Source organism: Actinia tenebrosa, unplaced genomic scaffold, assembly GCF_029948245.1.
Source record: "Actinia tenebrosa isolate PJP-AT-01 unplaced genomic scaffold, QUT_ActTen_1.0 PGA_scaffold6__47_contigs__length_16458017, whole genome shotgun sequence".
In the NCBI taxonomy this organism is placed as follows: domain Eukaryota; kingdom Metazoa; phylum Cnidaria; class Anthozoa; order Actiniaria; family Actiniidae; genus Actinia; species Actinia tenebrosa.
In genome coordinates this window covers 13344256-13370311 of record NW_028292583.1, presented here as the reverse complement: position 1 = coordinate 13370311, position 26056 = coordinate 13344256, and the positions used below count along the sequence as shown (strand labels likewise).

The following is a 26056-nucleotide window of genomic DNA, read 5'->3' as shown; positions in this document are numbered from 1 at the left end:
TGTTGTACTTTACCTTGACGCGTGTGATTCCTAACGGATGAATTTTCTCTCCTGAGTAGGTTTTTAAAACAACTTTTGTGGGCTCAATTTTAGCCTTGCCGACTTGCTTCTCAAATTCATCTTTAGACATAACTGAAACTGCTGATCCTGTGTCAAGCTCCATTGATACTTTCTTTCCATTAATATTTAATGGTAGTTGAATAGGCTTAGTTTTCTTCTCTTTTATCGAATTAATGTCTAAGCTTCCTACGGGAAGTTCATTGTCGCTGTCCGACTCGTCTTCGCTATCGGCATTGTTATCGAGGGCGTGTACATTCCGGCGTGTATGGCGGCGTGTTTGTTGTCTGCGTTTAGCTAAACATGCTTTCTCGATATGTCCTTTCTTCTTGCAAAAATAACATGTAGCTTCTTTATGTTTACATGAATTAGATGAATGACCTGGTTTATCACATCTAAAACACGTATTATCTCTTGGTTTAAGCTGATTTTCGGTTGGTTTTCTAGGCTTTGCTTTAGCTATCTTGTTTACACCAACTTCTTTGTGCTTACCTTGTAATTCAATGGCGTCTTTCGCGGCCATTTCCATTGCTACGGATATTGCGATAGCTTTTTCCAGTGGTAACGTAGATTCTGAAAGCAATCTTTTCTGTATTCCGGTATTACGGATTCCACATACTAATCTATCTCTGAGTGTGTCGTTCAGGTTATCGAAGTTGCAGTGAATCGCCAACTTCCTTAGTTGTGCTACATAGTCGTTTATAGTTTCTCCTTCGTCTTGCATTCTTGTATGAAATCGGAAACGTTGAGTGATTACAGACGGTTTAGGCGATAGTTGTCTCTCCAAAAGGTGTACGATGGTATTATACACAAGCTCAGAAGGCTTTTCTGGAGCTGCTAAATTTCGTAAGAGATTATAAGTTTTACTTCCAAGTAGCGTAAGAAGCGCGGGAACTTTCTTCTCTGTTTTGATCTCGTTGACTGTAAAATATTGTTCCAAACCCTCGATGTAGGCACTCCATGTTTCTGTAGCTTCGTCGAATGGTTCTATTCTTCCAATAAAGGCCATTTTTGTTTGTGAAAACCAAGGAAATCTCACATTATTTCAAGAAGAAGTCCTCCGAATTTTTACAATGTGGCCATCCTCGTCGCCAGTAATTGTGGTGTATTTGTGTTTTATTATGTACGATCGTCATATATAATTACATGTCAATCAATGCAAATCTAACATATAGCCCATGGTTTTGATCGATTTTCGGTCATTTTCACACCTTTTGAAAAATATACATTATTTATGTAGGATGGGAAATAGGTCATTTTGGCCCATTTTTGGGCAAAAAGCATGGACTATAGCCCATGGTTTTGATCGATTTTAGGCCTTTTTCACACCTTTTCAAAAAATATGCATTATTTATAAAGGATGCAAAATAGGTCATTTTGGGCAAAAAGCATGGACTATAGCCCATGGTTTTGATCGATTTTGGGTTATTTTCAAACCTTTTGAAAAAATATGCATTATCTATGAAGGATGGAAAATAGGTCATTTTGGGCCAATTTTGGGCAAAAAGCATGGACTATAGCCCATGGTTTTGATCGATTTTAGGCCTTTTTCACACCTTTTCAAAAAATATGCATTATTTATGAAGAATGCAAAATAGGTCATTTTGGGCAAAAAGCATGGACTATAGCCCATGGTTTTGATCGATTTTAGGCCTTTTTCACACCTTTTCAAAAAATATGCATTATTTATGAAGGATGCAAAATAGGTCATTTTGGGCAAAAAGCATGGACTATAGCCCATGGTTTTGATCGATTTTAGGCCTTTTTCACACCTTTTCTAAAAATATGCATTATTTATGAAGGATGCAAAATAGGTCATTTTGGGCAAAAAGCATGGACTATAGCCTATGGTTTTGATCGATTTTAGGCCTTTTTCACACCTTTTCAAAAAATATGCATTATTTATGCAGGATGTAAAATAGGTCATTTTGGGCAAAAAGCATGGACTATAGACCATGTTTTTGATCGATTTTAGGCCTTTTTCACACCTTTTCAAAAAATATGCATTATTCATGAAGGATGCAAAATAGGTCATTTTGGGCAAAAAGCATGGACTATAGACCATGTTTTTGATCGATTTTGGGTCATTTTCACAACTTTTAAAAAAATACGCATTATTTATAAAGAATGAAGAATAGGTCATTTTGGGCAAAAAGCATGGACTATAGCCAATGGTTTTGATCGATTTTAGGCCTTTTTCACACCTTTTCAAAAAATATGCATTATTTATGAAGGATGCAAAATAGGTCATTTTGGGCAAAAAGCATGGACTATAGCCCATGGTTTTGATCGATTTTAGGCCTTTTTCACACCTTTTCAAAAAATATGCATTATTTATGAAGGATGCAAAATAGGTCATTTTGGGCAAAAAGCATGGACTATAGCCTATGGTTTTGATCGATTTTGGGTCATTTTCACACCTTTTGAAAAGATATCCATTATTCATAAAGGATGCAAAATACGTCATTTTGGGCAAAAAGCATGGACTATAGCCTATGGTTTTGATCTATTTTGGGTCATTTTCACACCTTTTTAAAAGATATCCATTATTCATAAAGTATGCAAAATAGGTCATTTTGGGCCACTTTTGGGCAAAAAGCATGGACTATAGCCCATGGTTTTAATCGATTTTGGGTCATTTTCACACCTTTTGAAAAGATATCCATTTTTCATAAAGTATGCAAAATAGGTCATTTTGGGCCACTTTTGGGCAAAAAGCATGGACTATAGCCCATGGTTTTGATCGATTTTAGGCCTTTTTCACACCTTTTCAAAAAATATGCATTATTCATGAAGGATGCAAAATAGGTCATTTTGGGCAAAAAGCATGGAGTATAGCCTATGGTTTTGATCGATTTTGGGTCATTTTCAAACCTTTTGAAAAGATATCCATTATTCATAAAGTATGCAAAATAGGTCATTTTGGGCCATTTTTGGGCAAAAAGCATGGACTATACCCCATGGTTTTGATCGATTTTGGGTCATTTTCACACCTTTTGAAAAGATATCCATTATTCATAAAGTATGCAAAATAGGTCATTTTGGGCCACTTTTGGGCAAAAAGCATGGACTATAGCCCATGGTTTTGATCGATTTTCGGTCATTTTCACACCTTTTGAAAAATATACATTATTTATGTAGGATGGAAAATAGGTCATTTTGGCCCATTTTTGGGCAAAAAGCATGGACTATAGCCCATGGTTTTGATCTATTTTAGGCCTTTTTCACACCTTTTCAAAAAATATGCATTATTTATGAAGGATGCAAAATAGGTCATTTTGGGCAAAGAGCATGGACTATAGCCCATGGTTTTGATCGATTTTAGGACTTTTTCACACCTTTTAAAAAAATATGCATTATTTATGAAGGATGCAAAATAGGTCAATTTGGGCAAAAAGCATGGAGTATAGCCTATGGTTTTGATCGATTTTGGGTCATTTTCACACCTTTTGAAAAGATATCCATTATTCATAAAGGATGCAAAATAGGTCATTTTGGGCCACTTTTGGGCAAAAAGCATGGACTATACCCCATGGTTTTAATCGATTTTGGGTCATTTTCAAACCTTTTGAAAAAATATGCATTATTTATGCAGGATGGAAAATAGGTCATTTTGGCCCATTTTTGGGGGGAAACCATGGACTATAGCCCATGGTTTTGATCGATTTTAGGCCTTTTTCACACCTTTTCAAAAAATATGCATTATTTATGAAGGATGAAAAATGGGTCATTTTGGGCAAAAAGCATGGACTATAGCCCATGGTTTTGATCGATTTTGGGTTATTTTCACACCTTTTGAAAAAATATGCATTATCTATGAAGGATGCAAAATAGGTCATTTTGGGCCATTTTTGGGCAAAAAGCATTCACTATAGCACATGGTTTTAATCGATTTTCGGTCATTTTCACACCTTTTGAAAAAATATGCATTATTTATGCAGGATGGAAAATAGGTCATTTTGGTCCATTTTTGGGGGAAAACCATGGACTATAGCCCATGGTTTTGATCGATTTTAGGCCTTTTTCACACCTTTTCAAAAAATATGCATTATTTATGAAGGATGCAAAATAGGTCATTTTGAGCAAAAAGCATGGACTATAGCCCATGGTTTTGATCGATTTTGGGTTATTTTCAAACCTTTTGAAAAAATATGCATTATTCATGAAGGATGCAAAATAGGTCATTTTTGGCAAAAAGCATGGACTATAGCCCATGGTTTTGATCGATTTTGGGTTATTTTCACACCTTTTGAAAAAATATGCATTATCTATGAAGGATGGAAAATAGGTCATTTTGGGCCATTTTTGGGCAAAAAGCATGGACTATAGCCCATGGTTTTGATCGATTTTAGGCCTTTTTCACACCTTTTCAAAAAATATGCATTATTTATGAAGGATGCAAAATAGGTCATTTTGGGCAAAAAGCATGGACTATAGCCCATGTTTTTGATCGATTTTAGGCCTTTTTCACACCTTTTCAAAAAATATGCATTATTTATGAAGGATGCAAAATAGGTCATTTTGGGCAAAAAGCATGGACTATAGACCATGTTTTTGATCGATTTTGGGTCATTTTCACAACTTTTAAAAAAATACGCATTATTTATAAAGAATGAAGAATAGGTCATTTTGGGCAAAAAGCATGGACTATAGCCCATGGTTTTGATCGATTTTAGGCCTTTTTCACACCTTTTCAAAAAATATGCATTATTTATGAAGGATGCAAAATAGGTCATTTTGGGCAAAAAGCATGGACTATAGCCCATGGTTTTGATCGATTTTAGGCCTTTTTCACACCTTTTCAAAAAATATGCATTATTCATGAAGGATGCAAAATAGGTCATTTTGGGCAAAAAGCATGGAGTATAGCCTATGGTTTTGATCGATTTTGGGTCATTTTAAAACCTTTTGAAAAGATATCCATTATTCATAAAGTATGCAAAATAGGTCATTTTGGGCCATTTTTGGGCAAAAAGCATTCACTATAGCCCATGGTTTTGATCGATTTTGGGTCATTTTCACACCTTTTGAAAAGATATCCATTATTCATAAAGTATGCAAAATAGGTCATTTTGGGCCACTTTTGGGCAAAAAGCATGGACTATAGCCCATGGTTTTGATCGATTTTCGGTCATTTTCACACCTTTTGAAAAATATACATTATTTATGTAGGATGGAAAATAGGTCATTTTGTCCCATTTTTGGGCAAAAAGCATGGACTATAGCCCATGGTTTTGATCTATTTTAGGCCTTTTTCACACCTTTTCAAAAAATATGCATTATTTATGAAGGATGCAAAATAGGTCATTTTGGGCAAAGAGCATGGACTATAGCCCATGGTTTTGATCGATTTTAGGACTTTTTCACACCTTTTCAAAAAATATGCATTATTTATGAAGGATGCAAAATAGGTCAATTTGGGCAAAAAGCATGGAGTATAGCCTATGGTTTTGATCGATTTTGGGTCATTTTCACACCTTTTGAAAAGATATCCATTATTCATAAAGGATGCAAAATAGGTCATTTTGGGCCACTTTTGGGCAAAAAGCATGGACTATACCCCATGGTTTTAATCGATTTTGGGTCATTTTCAAACCTTTTGAAAAAATATGCATTATTTATACAGGATGGAAAATAGGTCATTTTGGCCCATTTTTGGGGGGAAACCATGGACTATAGCCCATGGTTTTGATCGATTTTAGGCCTTTTTCACACCTTTTCAAAAAATATGCATTATTTATGAAGGATGCAAAATAGGTCATTTTGGGCAAAGAGCATGGACTATAGCCCATGGTTTTGATCGATTTTAGGACTTTTTCACACCTTTTCAAAAAATATGCATTATTTATGAAGGATGCAAAATAGGTCAATTTGGGCAAAAAGCATGGAGTATAGCCTATGGTTTTGATCGATTTTGGGTCATTTTCACACCTTTTGAAAAGATATCCATTATTCATAAAGGATGCAAAATAGGTCATTTTGGGCCACTTTTGGGCAAAAAGCATGGACTATACCGCATGGTTTTAATCGATTTTGGGTCATTTTCAAACCTTTTGAAAAAATATGCATTATTTATGCAGGATGGAAAATAGGTCATTTTGGCCCATTTTTGGGGGGAAACCATGGACTATAGGCCATGGTTTTGATCGATTTTAGGCCTTTTTCACACCTTTTCAAAAAATATGCATTATTTATGAAGGATGCAAAATAGGTCATTTTGGGCAAAAAGCATGGACTATAGCCCATGGTTTTGATCGATTATGGGTTATTTTCACACCTTTTGAAAAAATATGCATTATCTATGAAGGATGGAAAATAGGTCATTTTGGGCCATTTTTGGGCAAAAAGCATTCACTATAGCACATGGTTTTAATCGATTTTCGGTCATTTTCAAACCTTTTGAAAAAATATGCATTATTTATGCAGGATGGAAAATAGGTCATTTTGGTCCATTTTTGGGGGAAAACCATGGACTATAGCCCATGGTTTTGATCGATTTTAGGCCTTTTTCACACCTTTTCAAAAAATATGCATTATTTATGAAGGATGCAAAATAGGTCATTTTGAGCAAAAAGCATGGACTATAGCCCATGGTTTTGATCGATTTTGGGTTATTTTCACACCTTTTGAAAAAATATGCATTATCTATGAAGGATGGAAAATAGGTCATTTTGGGCCATTTTTGAGCAAAAAGCATGGACTATAGCCCATGGTTTTGATCGATTTTAGGCCTTTTTCACACCTTTTCAAAAAATATGCATTATTTATGAAGTATGCAAAATAGGTCATTTTGGGCAAAAAGCATGGACTATAGCCTATGGTTTTGATCGATTTTGGGTCATTTTCACACCTTTTAAAAAGATATCCATTATTCATAAAGTATGCAAAATAAATCATTTTGGGCCACTTTTGGGCAAAAAGCATGGACTATAGCCCATGGTTTTAATCGATTTTGGGTCATTTTCAAACCTTTTGAAAAGATATCCATTTTTCATAAAGTATGCAAAATAGGTCATTTTGGGCCACTTTCGGCCAAAAAGCATGGACTATAGCCCATGGTTTTGATCGATTTTCGGTCATTTTCACACCTTTTGAAAAATATACATTATTTATGTAGGATGGAAAATAGGTCATTTTGGCCCATTTTTGGGCAAAAAGCATGGACTATAGCCCATGGTTTTGATCTATTTTAGGCCTTTTTCACACCTTTTCAAAAAATATGCATTATTTGTGAAGGATGCAAAATAGGTGATTTTGAGCAAAGAGCGTGGACTATAGACCATGGTTTTGATCGATTTTAGGCCTTTTTCACACCTTTTCAAAAAATATGCATTATTTATGAAGGATGCAAAATAGGTCATTTTGGGCAAAAAGCATGGACTATAGCCCATGGTTTTGATCGATTTTGGGTTATTTTCACACCTTTTGAAAAAATATGCATTATCTATGAAGGATGGAAAATAGGTCATTTTGGGCCATTTTTGGGCAAAAAGCATTAACTATAGCCCATGGTTTTGATCGATTTTAGGCCTTTTTCACACCTTTTCAAAAAATATGCATTATTTATGAAGGATGCAAAATAGGTCATTTTGGGCAAAAAGCATGGACTATAGCCCATGGTTTTGATCGATTTTAGGCCTTTTTCACACCTTTTCAAAAAATATGCATTATTTATGAAGGATGCAAAATAGGTCATTTTGGGCAAAAAGCATGGACTATAGACTATGGTTTTGATCGATTTTGGGTCATTTTCACACCTTTTTAAAAGATATCCATTATTCATAAAGTATGCAAAATAGGTCATTTTGGGCCACTTTTGGGCAAAAAGCATGGACTATAGCCCATGGTTTTGATCGATTTTCGGTCATTTTCACACCTTTTGAAAAATATACATTATGTATGTAGGATGGAAAATAGGTCATTTTGGCCCATTTTTGGGCAAAAAGCATGGACTATAGCCCATGGTTTTGATCTATGTTAGGCCTTTTTCACACCTTTTCAAAAAATATGCATTATTTATGCAGGATGGAAAATAGGTCATTTTGGGCAAAGAGCATGGACTATAGCCCATGGTTTTGATCGATTTTAGGCCTTTTTCACACCTTTTCAAAAAATATGCATTATTTATGAATGATGCAAAATAGGTCATTTTGGGCAAAGAGCATGGACTATAGCCCATGGTTTTGATCGATTTTAGGCCTTTTTCACACCTTTTCAAAAAATATGCATTATTTATGAATGATGCAAAATAGGTCATTTTGGGCAAAAAGCATGGACTATAGCCTATGGTTTTGATCGATTTTGGGTCATTTTCACACCTTTTGAAAAGATATCCATTATTCATAAAGTATGCAAAATAGGTCATTTTGGGCCACTTTTGGGCAAAAAGCATGGACTATACCCCATGGTTTTAATCGATTTTGGGTCATTTTCACACCTTTTGAAAAGATATCCATTATTCATAAAGTATGCAAAATAGGTCATTTTGGGCCACTTTTGGGCAAAAAGCATGGACTATACCCCATGGTTTTAATCGATTTTGGGTCATTTTCACACCTTTTGAAAAGATATCCATTATTCATAAAGTATGCAAAATAGGTCATTTTGGGCCACTTTTGGGCAAAAAGCATGGACTATACCCCATGGTTTTAATCGATTTTGGGTCATTTTCACACCTTTTGAAAAAATATGCATTATATATGAAGGATGGAAAATAGGTCATTTTGGGCCATTTTTGGGCAAAAAGCATGGACTATAGCCCATGGTTTTGATCGATTTTAGGCCTTTTTCACACCTTTTCAAAAAATATCCATTATTTATGAAGGATGCAAAATAGGTCATTTTGGGCAAAAAGCATGGACTATAGCCCATGGTTTTAATCGATTTTGGGTCATTTTCACACCTTTTCAAAAAATATGCATTATTTATGAAGGATGCAAAATAGGTCATTTTGGGCAAAAAGCATGGACTATAGCCCATGGTTTTGATCGATTTTAGGCCTTTTTCACACCTTTTCAAAAAATATGCATTATTTATGAATGATGCAAAATAGGTCATTTTGGGCAAAAAGCATGGACTATAGCCCATGGTTTTGATCGATTTTGGGTTATTTTCACACCTTTTGAAAAAATATGCATTATCTATGAAGGATGCAAAATAGGTCATTTTGGGCCATTTTTGGGCAAAAAGCATGGACTATAGACCATGGTTTTGATCGATTTTAGGCCTTTTTCACACCTTTTCAAAAAATATGCATTATTTATGAAGGATGCAAAATAGGTCATTTTGGGCAAAAAGCATGGACTATAGCCCATGGTTTTGATCGATTTTGGGTTATTTTCACACCTTTTGAAAAAATATGCATTATTTATGCAGGATGGAAAATAGGTCATTTTGGCCCATTTTTGGGGGGAAACCATGGACTATAGCCCATGGTTTTGATCGATTTTAGGCCTTTTTCACACCTTTTCAAAAAATATGCATTATTTATGAAGGATGCAAAATAGGTCATTTTGGGCAAAAAGCATGGACTATAGCCCATGGTTTTGATCGATTATGGGTTATTTTCACACCTTTTGAAAAAATATGCATTATCTATGAAGGATGCAAAATAGGTCATTTTGGGCCATTTTTGGGCAAAAAGCATTCACTATAGCACATGGTTTTAATCGATTTTCGGTCATTTTCACACCTTTTGAAAAAATATGCATTATTTATGCAGGATGGAAAATAGGTCATTTTGGTCCATTTTTGGGGGAAAACCATGGACTATAGCCCATGGTTTTGATCGATTTTAGGCCTTTTTCACACCTTTTCAAAAAATATGCATTATTTATGAAGGATGCAAAATAGGTCATTTTGAGCTAAAAGCATGGACTATAGCCCATGGTTTTGATCGATTTTGGGTTATTTTCACACCTTTTGAAAAAATATGCATTATCTATGAAGGATGGAAAATAGGTCATTTTGGGCCATTTTTGGGCAAAAAGCATGGACTATAGCCCATGGTTTTGATCGATTTTAGGCCTTTTTCACACCTTTTCAAAAAACATGCATTATTTATGAAGTATGCAAAATAGGTCATTTTGGGCAAAAAGCATGGACTATAGCCTATGGTTTTGATCGATTTTGGGTCATTTTCACACCTTTTAAAAAGATATCCATTATTCATAAAGTATGCAAAATAGGTCATTTTGGGCCACTTTTGGGCAAAAAGCATGGACTATAGCCCATGGTTTTAATCGATTTTGGGTCATTTTCAAACCTTTTGAAAAGATATCCATTTTTCATAAAGTATGCAAAATAGGTCATTTTGGGCCACTTTCGGCCAAAAAGCATGGACTATAGCCCATGGTTTTGATCGATTTTCGGTCATTTTCACACCTTTTGAAAAATATACATTATTTATGTAGGATGGAAAATAGGTCATTTTGGCCCATTTTTGGGCAAAAAGCATGGACTATAGCCCATGGTTTTGATCTATTTTAGGCCTTTTTCACACCTTTTCAAAAAATATGCATTATTTGTGAAGGATGCAAAATAGGTGATTTTGAGCAAAGAGCATGGACTATAGCCCATGGTTTTGATCGATTTTAGGCCTTTTTCACACCTTTTCAAAAAATATGCATTATTTATGAAGGATGCAAAATAGGTCATTTTGGGCAAAAAGCATGGACTATAGCCCATGGTTTTGATCGATTTTGGGTTATTTTCACACCTTTTGAAAAAATATGCATTATCTATGAAGGATGGAAAATAGGTCATTTTGGGCCATTTTTGGGCAAAAAGCATTAACTATAGCCCATGGTTTTGATCGATTTTAGGCCTTTTTCACACCTTTTCAAAAAATATGCATTATTTATGAAGGATGCAAAATAGGTCATTTTGGGCAAAAAGCATGGACTATAGCCCATGGTTTTGATCGATTTTAGGCCTTTTTCACACCTTTTCAAAAAATATGCATTATTTATGAAGGATGCAAAATAGGTCATTTTGGGCAAAAAGCATGGACTATAGACTATGGTTTTGATCGATTTTGGGTCATTTTCACACCTTTTGAAAAGATATCCATTATTCATAAAGTATGCAAAATAGGTCATTTTGGGCCACTTTTGGGCAAAAAGCATGGACTATAGCCCATGGTTTTGATCGATTTTCGGTCATTTTCACACCTTTTGAAAAATATACATTATGTATGTAGGATGGAAAATAGGTCATTTTGGCCCATTTTTGGGCAAAAAGCATGGACTATAGCCCATGGTTTTGATCTATGTTAGGCCTTTTTCACACCTTTTCAAAAAATATGCATTATTTATGCAGGATGGAAAATAGGTCATTTTGGGCAAAGAGCATGGACTATAGCCCATGGTTTTGATCGATTTTAGGCCTTTTTCACACCTTTTCAAAAAATATGCATTATTTATGAATGATGCAAAATAGGTCATTTTGGGCAAAGAGCATGGACTATAGCCCATGGTTTTGATCGATTTTAGGCCTTTTTCACACCTTTTCAAAAAATATGCATTATTTATGAATGATGCAAAATAGGTCATTTTGGGCAAAAAGCATGGACTATAGCCTATGGTTTTGATCGATTTTGGGTCATTTTCACACCTTTTGAAAAGATATCCATTATTCATAAAGTATGCAAAATAGGTCATTTTGGGCCACTTTTGGGCAAAAAGCATGGACTATACCCCATGGTTTTAATCGATTTTGGGTCATTTTCACACCTTTTGAAAAGATATCCATTATTCATAAAGTATGCAAAATAGGTCATTTTGGGCCACTTTTGGGCAAAAAGCATGGACTATACCCCATGGTTTTAATCGATTTTGGGTCATTTTCACACCTTTTGAAAAGATATCCATTATTCATAAAGTATGCAAAATAGGTCATTTTGGGCCACTTTTGGGCAAAAAGCATGGACTATACCCCATGGTTTTAATCGATTTTGGGTCATTTTCACACCTTTTGAAAAAATATGCATTATCTATGAAGGATGGAAAATAGGTCATTTTGGGCCATTTTTGGGCAAAAAGCATGGACTATAGCCCATGGTTTTGATCGATTTTAGGCCTTTTTCACACCTTTTCAAAAAATATCCATTATTTATGAAGGATGCAAAATAGGTCATTTTGGGCAAAAAGCATGGACTATAGCCCATGGTTTTAATCGATTTTGGGTCATTTTCACACCTTTTCAAAAAATATGCATTATTTATGAAGGATGCAAAATAGGTCATTTTGGGCAAAAAGCATGGACTATAGCCCATGGTTTTGATCGATTTTAGGCCTTTTTCACACCTTTTCAAAAAATATGCATTATTTATGAATGATGCAAAATAGGTCATTTTGGGCAAAAAGCATGGACTATAGCCCATGGTTTTGATCGATTTTGGGTTATTTTCACACCTTTTGAAAAAATATGCATTATCTATGAAGGCTGGAAAATAGGTCATTTTGGGCCAATTTTGGGCAAAAAGCATGGACTATAGCCCATGGTTTTGATCGATTTTAGGCCTTTTTCACACCTTTTCAAAAAATATGCATTATTTATGAAGGATGCAAAATAGGTCATTTTGGGCAAAAAGCATGGACTATAGCCCATGGTTTTGATCGATTTTAGGCCTTGTAGTCTACAACCACTGATAGAAGATAGCCTTTAGTAGATAACCATAGAGTACACCATTCGAACGCAGTTGCAGTGACTAGAGTAGATTTATTGACGGTAGATATTGTTACGATCTTAAGAAACTAAGAAACTGATTCGAACTGAAATACAGGTTAAAACACAACATTAATTTAAGATCAATTATGCTAGCTATTACAAGATCAATAAATTCACTTACTTTGATGTACGTGGATAGGATAAAGATTGAGAAAGAAGGTAGAATTTTGATAGATTGAAGACTGATAATACGGTGTAGTTAGCGTCGAGAAAGCTATATGATACTACTGAAAAAGCACGTGTCATAGATTGATTGACTGAGGTATCGAGTCACTTAATCATATAATAAAAAACTTTGTAAAAGATTAACTAGTTAACATTCCGGCCCCTTAAAGGCGCTAAGTACTGCCTTTACAATAAACTATAAGGATAAAGGCCGGAGGACAAGAAAACTGAACGGTAACAATAATAATCGTAAATGGTATGTAATAAACTAAGAGTTCAAAGTTAGTGTCCCTCGTGCATTGCACAATAGTATATCGTAGAGTCCTTTGTTTAGGCTGCAACATCTGCTTCCTCCAGAAGTACAATCTTACTGACTGGACGTACAAGCGTCGATGTCTTCGTCCTTATTTTAGCGGACCGTACTAAGCCATCCACACTATTCTGGTAAACTTCTAGTACTCTGCCTAGTGGCCATGAAAATCGCTGTGTGGTATCATCAACGATCATCACGACGTCGTTGGGTTGCAGATTCCGTTGCTTTTTGATCCACTTTTGGCGGGCTTGTAGACTGGGCAGGTACTCTTTCACCCACCTCCTCCAAAAAACGTCGGCTAGGTACTGCACCTGTCGCCACCTTCGCCGACTGTAGACGTCTTCCTTTGCAAAAATACCTGGGGGAATGGTCGAACCTGGACGTAGCAGTAGCAGATGGTTGGGAGTCAGAGCTTCAAGGTCTCGCGGGTCTTCAGAAACCTTTGTAAGTGGGCGGCTGTTCATGATCATTTCTACTTCGCACATCAGGGTGGATAACGTTTCGTCGCAGATGGTTTGTTGTTTTAAAAGTCCTTGGAGAATCTTCCTGGTCGATCTGATACATCGCTCCCACACACCGCCATGGTGCGAGCCTGAAGGTGGATTGAATGTCCACTTTACATTCTTTGCTAGAAGCGCGTCGTGGATGGCTTGCTGATTCATTGATTGGATCGATTCGCGAAGTTCCCTTTCGCCCCCGACGAAGTTCGTCCCATTATCCGTCCTAATTTCTTTAGGTGGGCCTCTTCTTGCGATAAATCGCCTTAGCGTGTTTATAAAGGAATCTGTATCTAGGCTGTGTGAAATTTCTATATGAACAGCTCGTACGGTAAGACAAGTGAAGATCACGCCGTATCTCTTTACTGTTGTTCTTCCACGACGTACCAAGAACGGTCCAAAGAAGTCAATCCCGACGGATGTGAACGGTGGATTATCCGGAGTCACGCGGTCTCTTGGCAGGTCCGCCATTTTTTGCTGCTGTGGTTTGCCGTGATTCTTTCTGCAAAAGAAGCATGTACCGATGGCACGGCGCACCGCTGCTCGGGCCTTGACAATCCAGTATCTTTGTCTTAGATGAGATAAAACATGCTCTGCGCCACAGTGACCATTAGTAACGTGGTGGTGTCTAATCAACAGCTCGGTGACATGCTGCTTGCTAGGGAGAATAATTTGGTGCTTGTGATCTTCGTCTATCGGTGCGTTCGCCAGACGACCTCCTACACATATCAGGCCATCAATCAGCTGAGGACTGAGGTTGTAGATAGAACTTGACTGCAACACTGTGGAATTACGTGAAGATAGAGCGACAACCTCTTCGGGAAAGGCCGACTTCTGCACTAACTTGAGGATTTCCCTTTCTGCCGCATTCATCTCGTCCACTGTTATCGGATCCAGCTTGTTCGAAGTGTTGACAGTCTCTTGAGCCCGACGCTTGCGGCACAGGTTACGGAGATTTGACTTCAACCGCAACATCCAGGCAACGGACTTGCGCAGGCGGGTCCAACTGGAGAACCGTTCGAAGCGCTTTACCATATCCCCGTTCATTTCCGCTGTGGAGATAACGTTGACTACTGCTTCCCTCTTCACTTCTGGGTCGTTATCTTCCAGTTTCACAGCAGGACGTCGAGGCCAGTTCTCTTCTGAATTCCAAAGGAAGCCTGGACCATTCAGCCAGCGGTTATCTCCTAAGGCCGCTTTAGGCGACAAACCTCTTGACGCATCGTCTGCAGGGTTGGACCTTGTGTCGACATACGACCATTGAGTCCTTGTTGACTTCTCGCGTATTGCAGTCACTCTGTTTGCTACAAACGTATGGAATCGTTTGTCCTCATTCTCGATGTATGCAAGTACGCATGTGCTGTCGGTCCAAAATCTCGAATCTTCTAGCACTGGGATGGAAAGCTCTTTGAGAGACATCTGATCGAGTCTAGTGGAGAGAACAGCCGCAGACAACTCCAACCTCGGTATGGTAACTGGTTTGAGGGGTGCTAGCCTCGACTTGCCATTGACGAAAGAACAGTGAATTCTCCCTTCTCGATTGACTAGTCTGAGGTATGTTACTGCTCCATAGCCTAGTTGAGAAGCGTCAGAGAAGTGGTGCAATTGGCTTGATGAGACTTCACCGAATCCGTCTGGTTTGAAGCAACGACGGATAGCTAAGCTTTCCAGATGTGGTAAATCTTGCAACCAGCTCTGCCAGCGTTGAAGGTCTGCCTCTGTCATAGGATCATCCCACCCTAGTCTTTGGCGGCACAGGTCTTGGAGCAGCAGCTTAGCCGGTAGCGTATATGGAGCAACGAATCCCAGCGGGTCGTAAATCGAACTGACTACCGAAAGTATACCTCGTCTGGTGGCGGGTCTGTCCTTGATAACGATAGCGAATCCAAAGGTGTCGGATGAGACTTTCCACTGAACGCCAAGAGCTCTCTCAATGCATGTAGAATCGAAGTCCAGAGTCTTCGTAGAAGGCGCTCTTTCCTGTTCTGGGATTGTCGAGAGAACCGCAGCGGAGTTTGACATCCACTTTGTCAAACGAAAGCCTCCCTTTGCCAATAGATCACGCAGCTCTTTAGCGAGATGAACTGCAGCTTTCTCGGTAGCCACAGACTTGAGGCAATCGTCGACGTAGAAATTTCTCTTAACTGTCTCGATTGCCTGTGTACTGAATTCTCCTGAGTAGTCGTCAGCTGTCTTGCGTAGAGCAAACGTTGCGCAACTAGGCGATGAAGTTCCTCCGAACAGATGGACATTCATCTGGAACTCTTCTATTTCACCTTCGAGATCTCCATCCTTAAACCATAGAAATCGTAGAGCGTCACGATCTCCTTCCGGTACTCGTACCTGATAGAACATTGATTCAATGTCTGACATGAGGGCAATTGGTTCCTCGCGGAATCTCGTAAGCACCCCAATCAGAGAGTTGTTAAGGTCCGGCCCCTGTAGAAGCTCATCGTTCAATGCTTTGCCTTTATGCTTAGCTGAGCAGTCATATACGACGCGGACCTTGTCGGGTTTTTTTGGATGGAACACAGGGTGGTGAGGCAGATACCAGGTAACATTCGTGGCGACGTAACAGTCAGTGACCTTTCTGGCGTAGTCTTTCTCGAGCAGATTGTCGATGAATCTTGAATACATCTCGTGTAGCTTGGGGTCCTTCCCGAGTCGTTTCTTCAGGAGCAGAAGACGGTGCATAGCAAGGCATCTGTTGTTTTCAAGAGAGGGCGCGTCATTCTTCCAAGGCAGCGCCAACTCGTAATGCCCATCTTTACGACAAATAGTTTCCTCCATGATCTTTAGAGCTCGCCTGTCTTCCATTGACATAGTTCTCTTGTTGTCGTATTGTGAGTCGTTGAACTCCATATTGCAGAAACTCTTAAATTGATGTTCGAGATTTGCTTCAGATTGAACAAAGTTCGACATGTGGAATTCGTGGGCTCCATTTTTCAGTGGTCCGACAACCGCCCATCCTAGAATGGTCTTCATTGCGTATGGTTCTCCTTCTAATCCTGCTCTGATTTCCTCCGGTTGCAGGGCTCTGGGAACGTCGCTGCCAATCAGTAAGTCGACCTCTGCATTGATGCTTGGTATACTAAGACCTTTGAAGTGTTGCCAACTGTTTACATCTACTTGACTAGCCATACTTTCTGTCGAGACAGGAAGATTCGCAATGGAGAATACGGTAGGAATTTCTAGATGGCCAGTACCATCCAGGGCTGATACCTCTAGGCCAAGAACTGTTGTCTCAGTTTTGCTGTTGACCTTCTCTATCGTCGTGATAGATAAAGTGGTTTCCTTTCCTTGGGCATTGAGCATGTGTTTGAGTCTTTCTGTGCAAAAGGTGGTATTTGATCCCCCATCCAGGAACGCGTACGTTTGTACTACCTTGTTGGAGTCTCTTGCCTTGACCTTCACAGGAACTATAGGCAAGGCTATTATCTTCCGGGTCGGGACTGTTGGGTGACTCTTGACATAGCCGTTTCGAACCTGGGAGGAACTTTGGTTGGTGGTTTGTTTCGAATCACTGCTTGTTGCCTCGCCATCTTGTTTGGATTCTTTAGCTGTACTCGACTTTGGGTGAAGAAAGGTCGAATGTTTTTGTGTGCATCCATCCACCTTGCAAAAGCTTGCCTTTGAACAAGAATTAGCTACGTGACCATTGGTAAGACAGTTGTCACACAATCTCTTGTTGCGAACAAGTTTGTGTCTTTCTTCTAAGCTCATTCCTCTGAAGACGGAGCACTGAGAAAGCCAGTGATTATTGCTGCATGACGGGCATTCTGGAAGTCTCCGAGACGTCGTAGTATTGAGACATTCGCTGTTCTTGTTATTGCTGTTTGGAGATGTTCTCGCGTCGACTTGAGTTGCGAACGACATTGTTCTCCTAGTGTTTCGTTCGTTGTAACTTCTTGGCTTGTTTGTATTCAGGTTGCTGTTGTTTGACATGTCACCGAATATTGGATGGGCTGCAATTCTCGCGCGATCCTCCACGAATGCGGCTACATCGTCAATGGTAATTTCTCTTCCGTCCCTTTCGGTGATCCTATCTGCGATGTCGCGCCACTTCAGGCGTAACCCGTATGGCAGCTTGTCCACAATGCGCTTCAGCGTGTCCGGGTTTTCTATTTTACTCGAAAATCCAATCTCTCTTAGGGTGTTCCTGCAGCTCGTGAGAAGGGTTGAGAACTTACGCAGTGCTTCGCCAGATTCGGTCTTTATCGGGTTGCCTTCGGTTAGTCTACCAACATACGATGCTGCTATTTTGTAGCTTTGGCCGTATCTTTGCTTAAGAAGTTTTCGGGCTTCGCGATAGCCTTCTGCGGGGGGCATTGAAAGGCAACTCCGCATCAGCTCCTGTACGTCTCCAGCTGTATATTGTACAAGATAGTACAATCTTGCATTGTCGCTCTCCGTTTTGGACTCGATGATATTCTCAAAGGCTCGGACGAAGCTGCAATATTCTATCGGATTTCCGTCAAAGGTTGGTACCTCAGGCTGAGGTAGCATCAAGGCAAGGGTGTGTCGCTGTTGCTGAACCAGTAGGCTCTCTATTTGTTGAGCTTGCATTCTCTGGGCCGCCATCGCGCTAAGAATAGCTTCTTCGTTTTCCGATTTTATCTTGATGTCCTTCTTCAAGTCCTCTGTCTTCTTCTCGTTGATTGATATTTTAAGGTCGGCTGGTAAGTTGAGCATCGGTGGTGGTGTTAATGGTGTCTTAGGCCTTTTAAAATCTCCGTTTTCTTCCGTACTGTCCTCGTCTGTTTCTTCGCCGCTCGATTCATTGGAAACTGTCTCGTAACTGCTCTCACCTTCGTAGGCATTTTCTTCGGCGGTGGCCTTTGCTATTTCTGTTTCCAGTTCCAATTGTTCCATTTTCTGTTTCAAACGCAGTTCTTCTTCTTGAAGTGCTTGTCGTTTTTTAAGAAGCGTCACTTGAACTTTCAACGCTGCCTTTCGTGCGGCGATATTTGCCCTTGACGAACGTGAGCTGCGATGAGACGTGACACTGGCGTTGTCGTCATCGACCTTTGGATCGCATGACTTCTTCTCCAACTCTGATGCTGTGGCTATAGAGTCTATTCTTCGTTTTAAATCGCAAACTCTTGTCATCTCTGCTTCGAAGTATTCATGGGATTCTTCTATATCGCATTCGTCAGACAGATTGGCGTGGTAAGTTTCGTGAGCAGTTCGAAAATTGTCCATCGCGTCATCCAGTTCGGGAATTTTCAATTTTATGGATTCTAAATTGTCGACGCTGAGTAGCATTTCTTTGATTTCATTTTGTGTTTTTGTAATAAGCCCTTTGGCGGCGCTCCTAGCTCGTTTCAGTTGTCGCAGTTCTTCCATTATTGGATTGGCAGATTATTGAATTCCGATCATTCCTTTGACCATGCGGTTATCAATGTTCCTTTGAACCATACAGCATTCCGATCATTCCAACGAAATCAAGTACGGCGAAGTAGAAGTTATACAGCAATGTACAGTCGTAAATAACACAGCTATACGTACCAAATTCGAACTAAATGTAGTCTACAACCACTGATAGAAGATAGCCTTTAGTAGATAACCATAGAGTACACCATTCGAACGCAGTTGCAGTGACTAGAGTAGATTTATTGACGGTAGATATTGTTACGATCTTAAGAAACTAAGAAACTGATTCGAACTGAAATACAGGTTAAAACACAACATTAATTTAAGATCAATTATGCTAGCTATTACAAGATCAATAAATTCACTTACTTTGATGTACGTGGATAGGATAAAGATTGAGAAAGAAGGTAGAATTTTGATAGATTGAAGACTGATAATACGGTGTAGTTAGCGTCGAGAAAGCTATATGATACTACTGAAAAAGCACGTGTCATAGATTGATTGACTGAGGTATCGAGTCACTTAATCATATAATAAAAAACTTTGTAAAAGATTAACTAGTTAACACACCTCACACCTTTTCAAAAAATATGCATTATTTATGAAGGATGCAAAATAGGTCATTTTGGGCAAAAAGCATGGACTATAGCCTATGGTTTTGATCGATTTTAGGCCTTTTTCACACCTTTTCAAAAAATATGCATTATTTATGCAGGATGGAAAATAGGTCATTTTGGGCAAAAAGCATGGACTATAGACCATGTTTTTGATCGATTTTAGGCCTTTTTCACACCTTTTCAAAAAATATGCATTATTCATGAAGGATGCAAAATAGGTCATTTTGGGCAAAAAGCATGGACTATAGACCATGTTTTTGATCGATTTTGGGTCATTTTCACAACTTTTGAAAAAATACGCATTATTTATAAAGAATGAAGAATAGGTCATTTTGGGCAAAAAGCATGGACTATAGCCCATGGTTTTGATCGATTTTAGGCCTTTTTCACACCTTTTCAAAAAATATGCATTATTTATGAAGGATGCGAAATAGGTCATTTTGGGCAAAAAGCATGGACTATAGCCCATGGTTTTGATCGATTTTAGGCCTTTTTCACACCTTTTCAAAAAATATGCATTATTTATGAAGGATGCAAAATAGGTCATTTTGGGCAAAAAGCATGGAATATAGCCTATGGTTTTGATCGATTTTGGGTCATTTTCACACCTTTTGAAAAGATATCCATTATTCGTAAAGGATGCAAAATAGGTCATTTTGGGCAAAAAGCATGGACTATAGCCTATGGTTTTGATCGATTTTGGATCATTTTCACACCTTTTGAAAAGATATCCATTATTCATAAAGGATGCAAAATAGGTCATTTTGGGCAAAAAGCATGGACTATAGCCTATGGTTTTGATCGATTTTGGGTCATTTTCACACCTTTTTAAAAGATATCCATTATTCATAAAGTATGCAAAATAGGTCATTTTGGGCCACTTTTGGGCAAAAAGCATGGACTATAGCCCATGGTTTTAATCGATTTTGGGTCATTTTCACACCTTTTGAAAAGATATTCATTTTTCATAAAGTATGCAAAATAGATCATTTTGGGCCACTTTTGGGCAAAAAGCATGGACTATAGCCCATGGTTTTGATCGATTTTAGGCCTTTTTCACACCTTTTCAAAAAATATACATTATTCATGAAGGATGCAAAATAGGTCATTTTGGGCAAAAAGCATGGAGTATAGCCTATGGTTTTGATCGATTTTTGGTCATTTTCAAACCTTTTGAAAAGATATCCATTATTCATAAAGTATGCAAAATGCGTCATTTTGGGCCATTTTTGGGCAAAAAGCATTCACTATAGCCCATGGTTTTGATCGATTTTGGGTCATTTTCACACCTTTTGAAAAGATATCCATTATTCATAAGGTATGCAAAATAGGTCATTTTGGGCCACTTTTGGGCAAAAAGCATGGACTATAGCCCATGGTTTTGATCGATTTTCGGTCATTTTCATACCTTTTGAAAAATATACATTATTTATGTAGGATGGAAAATAGGTCATTTTGGCCCATTTTTGGGCAAAAAGCATGGACTATAGCCCATGGTTTTGATCTATTTTAGGCCTTTTTCACACCTTTTCAAAAAATATCCATTATTTATGAAGGATGCAAAATAGGTCATTTTGGGCAAAGAGCATGGACTATAGCCCATGGTTTTGATCGATTTTAGGCCTTTTTCACACCTTTTCAAAAAATATGCATTATTTATGAAGGATGCAAAATAGGTCATTTTGGGCAAAAAGCATGGACTATAGCCTATGGTTTTGATCGATTTTGGGTTATTTTCACACCTTTTGAAAAAATATGCATTATCTATGAAGGATGGAAAATAGGTCATTTTGGGCCATTTTTGGGCAAAAAGCATTCACTATAGCCCATGGTTTTGATCGATTTTGGGTCATTTTCACACCTTTTGAAAAGATATCCATTATTCATAAAGTATGCAAAATAGGTCATTTTGGGCCACTTTTGGGCAAAAAGCATGGACTATAGCCCATGGTTTTGATCGATTTTCGGTCATTTTCACACCTTTTGAAAAATATACATTATGTATGTAGGATGGAAAATAGGTCATTTTGGCCCATTTTTGGGCAAAAAGCATGGACTATAGCCCATGGTTTTGATCTATTTTAGGCCTTTTTCACACCTTTTCAAAAAATATCCATTATTTATGAAGGATGCAAAATAGGTCATTTTGGGCAAAGAGCATGGACTATAGCCCATGGTTTTGATCGATTTTCGGCCTTTTTCACACCTTTTCAAAAAATATGCATTATTTATGAAGGATGCAAAATACGTCATTTTGGGCCATTTTTGGGCAAAAAGCATTCACTATAGCCCATGGTTTTGATCGATTTTGGGTCATTTTCACACCTTTTGAAAAGATATCCATTATTCATAAAGTATGCAAAATAGGTCATTTTGGGCCACTTTTGGGCAAAAAGCATGGACTATAGCCCATGGTTTTGATCGATTTTCGGTCATTTTCACACCTTTTGAAAAATATACATTATGTATGTAGGATGGAAAATAGGTCATTTTGGCCCATTTTTGGGCAAAAAGCATGGACTATAGCCCATGGTTTTGATCTATTTTAGGCCTTTTTCACACCTTTTCAAAAAATATGCATTATTTGTGAAGGATGCAAAATAGGTCATTTTGGGCAAAGAGCATGGACTATAGCCCATGGTTTTGATCGATTTTAGACATTTTTCACACCTTTTCAAAAAATATGCATTATTTATGAAGGATACAAAATAGGTCATTTTGGGCAAAAAGCATGGACTATAGCCCATGGTTTTGATCGATTTTCGGTCATTTTCATACCTTTTGAAAAATATACATTATTTATGTAGGATGGAAAATAGGTCATTTTGGCCCATTTTTGGGCAAAAAGCATGGACTATAGCCCATGGTTTTGATCTATGTTAGGCCTTTTTCACACCTTTTCAAAAAATATGCATTATTTATGAAGGATGCAAAATAGGTCATTTTGGGCAAAGAGCATGGACTATAGCCCATGGTTTTGATCGATTTTAGGCCTTTTTTACACCTTTTCAAAAAATATGCATTATTTATGAAGGATGCAAAATACGTCATTTTGGGCCATTTTTGGGCAAAAAGCATTCACTATAGCCCATGGTTTTGATCGATTTTGGGTCATTTTCACACCTTTTAAAAAGATATCCATTATTAATAAAGTATGCAAAATAGGTCATTTTGGGCCACTTTTGGGCAAAAAGCATGGACTATAGCCCATGGTTTTGATCGATTTTCGGTCATTTTCATACCTTTTGAAAAATATACATTATGTATGTAGGATGGAAAATAGGTCATTTTGGCCCATTTTTGGGCAAAAAGCATGGACTATAGCCCATGGTTTTGATCTATTTTAGGCCTTTTTCACACCTTTTCAAAAAATATCCATTATTTATGAAGGATGCAAAATAGGTCATTTTGGGCAAAGAGCATGGACTATAGCCCATGGTTTTGATCGATTTTAGGCCTTTTTCACACCTTTTCAAAAAATATGCATTATTTATGAAGGATACAAAATAGGTCATTTTGGGCAAAAAGCATGGACTATAGCCTATGGTTTTGATCGATTTTGGGTCATTTTCAAACCTTTTGAAAAGATATCCATTATTCATAAAGGATGCAAAATAGGTCATTTTGGGCCATTTTTGGGCAAAAAGCATGGACTATACCCCATGGTTTTAATCGATTTTGGGTCATTTTCACACCTTTTGAAAAAATATGCATTATTTATGCAGGATGGAAAATAGGTCATTTTGGCCCATTTTTGGGGGGAAACCATGGACTATAGCCTATGGTTTTGATCGATTTTAGGCCTTTTTCACACCTTTTCAAAAAATATGCATTCTTTATGAAGGATGCAAAATAGGTCATTTTGGGCAAAAAGCATGGACTATAGCCCATGGTTTTGATCGATTTTGGGTCATTTTCACACCTTTTTAAAAGATATCCATTATTCATAAAGTATGCAAAATACGTCATTTTGGGCCATTTTTGGGCAAAAAGCATTCACTATAGCCCATGGTTTTGATCGATTTTGGGTCATTTTCACACCTTTTGAAAAGATATCCATTATTCATAAAGTATGCAAAATAGGTCATTTTGGGCCACTTTTGGGCAAAAAGCATGGACTATAGCCCATGGTTTTGATCGATTTTCGGTCATTTTCAAACCTTTTGAAAAATATACATTATGTATGTAAGATGGAAAATAGGTCATTTTGGCCCATTTTTGGGCAAAAAGCATGGACTATAGCCCATGGTTTTGATCTATTTTAGGCCTTTTTCACTACTTTTCAAAAAATATCCATTATTTATGAAGGATGCAAAATAGGTCATTTTGGGCAAAGAGCATGGACTATAGCCCATGGTTTTGATCGATTTTAGGCCTTTTTCACACCTTTTCAAAAAATATGCATTATTTATGAAGGATGCAAAATACGTCATTTTGGGCCATTTTTGGGCAAAAAGCATTGACTATAGCCCATGGTTTTGATCGATTTTGGGTCATTTTCACACCTTTTGAAAAGATATCCATTATTCATAAAGTATGCAAAATAGGTCATTTTGGGCCACTTTTGGGCAAAAAGCATGGACTATAGCCCATGGTTTTGATCGATTTTCGGTCATTTTCACACCTTTTGAAAAATATACATTATGTATGTAGGATGGAAAATAGGTCATTTTGGCCCATTTTTGGGCAAAAAGCATGGACTATAGCCCATGGTTTTGATCTATTTTAGGCCTTTTTCACAACTTTTCAAAAAATATGCATTATTTGTGAAGGATGCAAAATAGGTCATTTTGGGCAAAGAGCATGGACTATAGCCCATGGTTTTGATCGATTTTAGACATTTTTCACACCTTTTCAAAAAATATGCATTATTTATGAAGGATACAAAATAGGTCATTTTGGGCAAAAAGCATGGACTATAGCCCATGGTTTTGATCGATTTTCGGTCATTTTCATACCTTTTGAAAAATATACATTATTTATGTAGGATGGAAAATAGGTCATTTTGGCCCATTTTTGGGCAAAAAGCATGGACTATAGCCCATGGTTTTGATCTATGTTAGGCCTTTTTCACACCTTTTCAAAAAATATCCATTATTTATGAAGGATGCAAAATAGGTCATTTTGGGCAAAGAGCATGGACTATAGCCCATGGTTTTGATCGATTTTAGGTCTTTTTAACACCTTTTCAAAAAATATGCATTATTTATGAAGGATGCAAAATACGTCATTTTGGGCCATTTTTGGGCAAAAAGCATTCACTATAGCCCATGGTTTTGATCGATTTTGGGTCATTTTCACACCTTTTAAAAAGATATCCATTATTCATAAAGTATGCAAAATAGGTCATTTTGGGCAAAAAGCATGGACTATAGCCCATGGTTTTGATCGATTTTAGGCCTTTTTCACACCTTTTCAAAAAATATGCATTATTTATGAAGGATGCAAAATAGGTCATTTTGGGCAAAAAGCATGGACTATAGACTATGGTTTTGATCGATTTTGGGTCATTTTCACACCTTTTGAAAAGATATCCATTATTCATAAAGTATGCAAAATAGGTCATTTTGGGCCACTTTTGGGCAAAAAGCATGGACTATAGCCCATGGTTTTGATCGATTTTCGGTCATTTTCACACCTTTTCAAAAATATACATTATGTATGTAGGATGGAAAATAGGTCATTTTGGCCCATTTTTGGGCAAAAAGCATGGACTATAGCCCATGGTTTTGATCTATTTTAGGCCTTTTTCACACCTTTTCAAAAAATATCCATTATTTATGAAGGATGCAAAATAGGTCATTTTGGGCAAAGAGCATGGACTATAGCCCATGGTTTTCATCGATTTTAGGCCTTTTTCACACCTTTTCAAAAAATATGCATTATTTATGAAGGATGCAAAATAGGTCATTTTGGGCCATTTTTGGGCAAAAAGCATGGACTATAGCCTATGGTTTTGATCGATTTTGGGTCATTTTCAAACCTTTTGAAAAGATATCCATTATTCATAAAGGATGCAAAATAGGTCATTTTGGGCCACTTTTGGGCAAAAAGCATGGACTATACCCCATGGTTTTAATCGATTTTGGGTCATTTTCAAACCTTTTGAAAAGATATCCATTATTCATAAAGGATGCAAAATAGGTCATTTTGGGCCACTTTTGGGCAAAAAGCATGGACTATAGCCCATGGTTTTGATCGATTTTAGGCCTTTTTCACACCTTTTCAAAAAATATACATTATTCATGAAGGATGCTAAATAGGTCATTTTGGGCAAAAAGCATGGAGTATAGCCTATGGTTTTG

The 26056-nt window shown here is 37.6% G+C and overlaps 2 protein-coding genes across 2 annotated transcripts in view; both read right to left on the bottom strand.

Annotated features, from left to right (window-relative positions):
- Positions 1-1066, bottom strand: part of LOC148906127 (uncharacterized) — a 1256-nt gene extending 190 nt beyond the window's left edge. The window contains exon 1 of the mRNA XM_089039400.1: positions 14-1066. Coding sequence (XP_088895526.1) covers positions 14-1066 — 1053 coding nt within the window. The remainder of the gene's footprint in view (positions 1-13) is intronic.
- A 12215-nt stretch (positions 1067-13281) lies between these two features.
- On the bottom strand, positions 13282-19107 carry LOC148906126 (uncharacterized). The gene has a single exon (XM_089039398.1). The coding sequence runs from the start codon at positions 19105-19107 to the stop codon at positions 13282-13284; it is 5826 nt and encodes a 1941-aa protein (XP_088895524.1).
- Positions 19108-26056: the final 6949 nt, after the last annotated feature.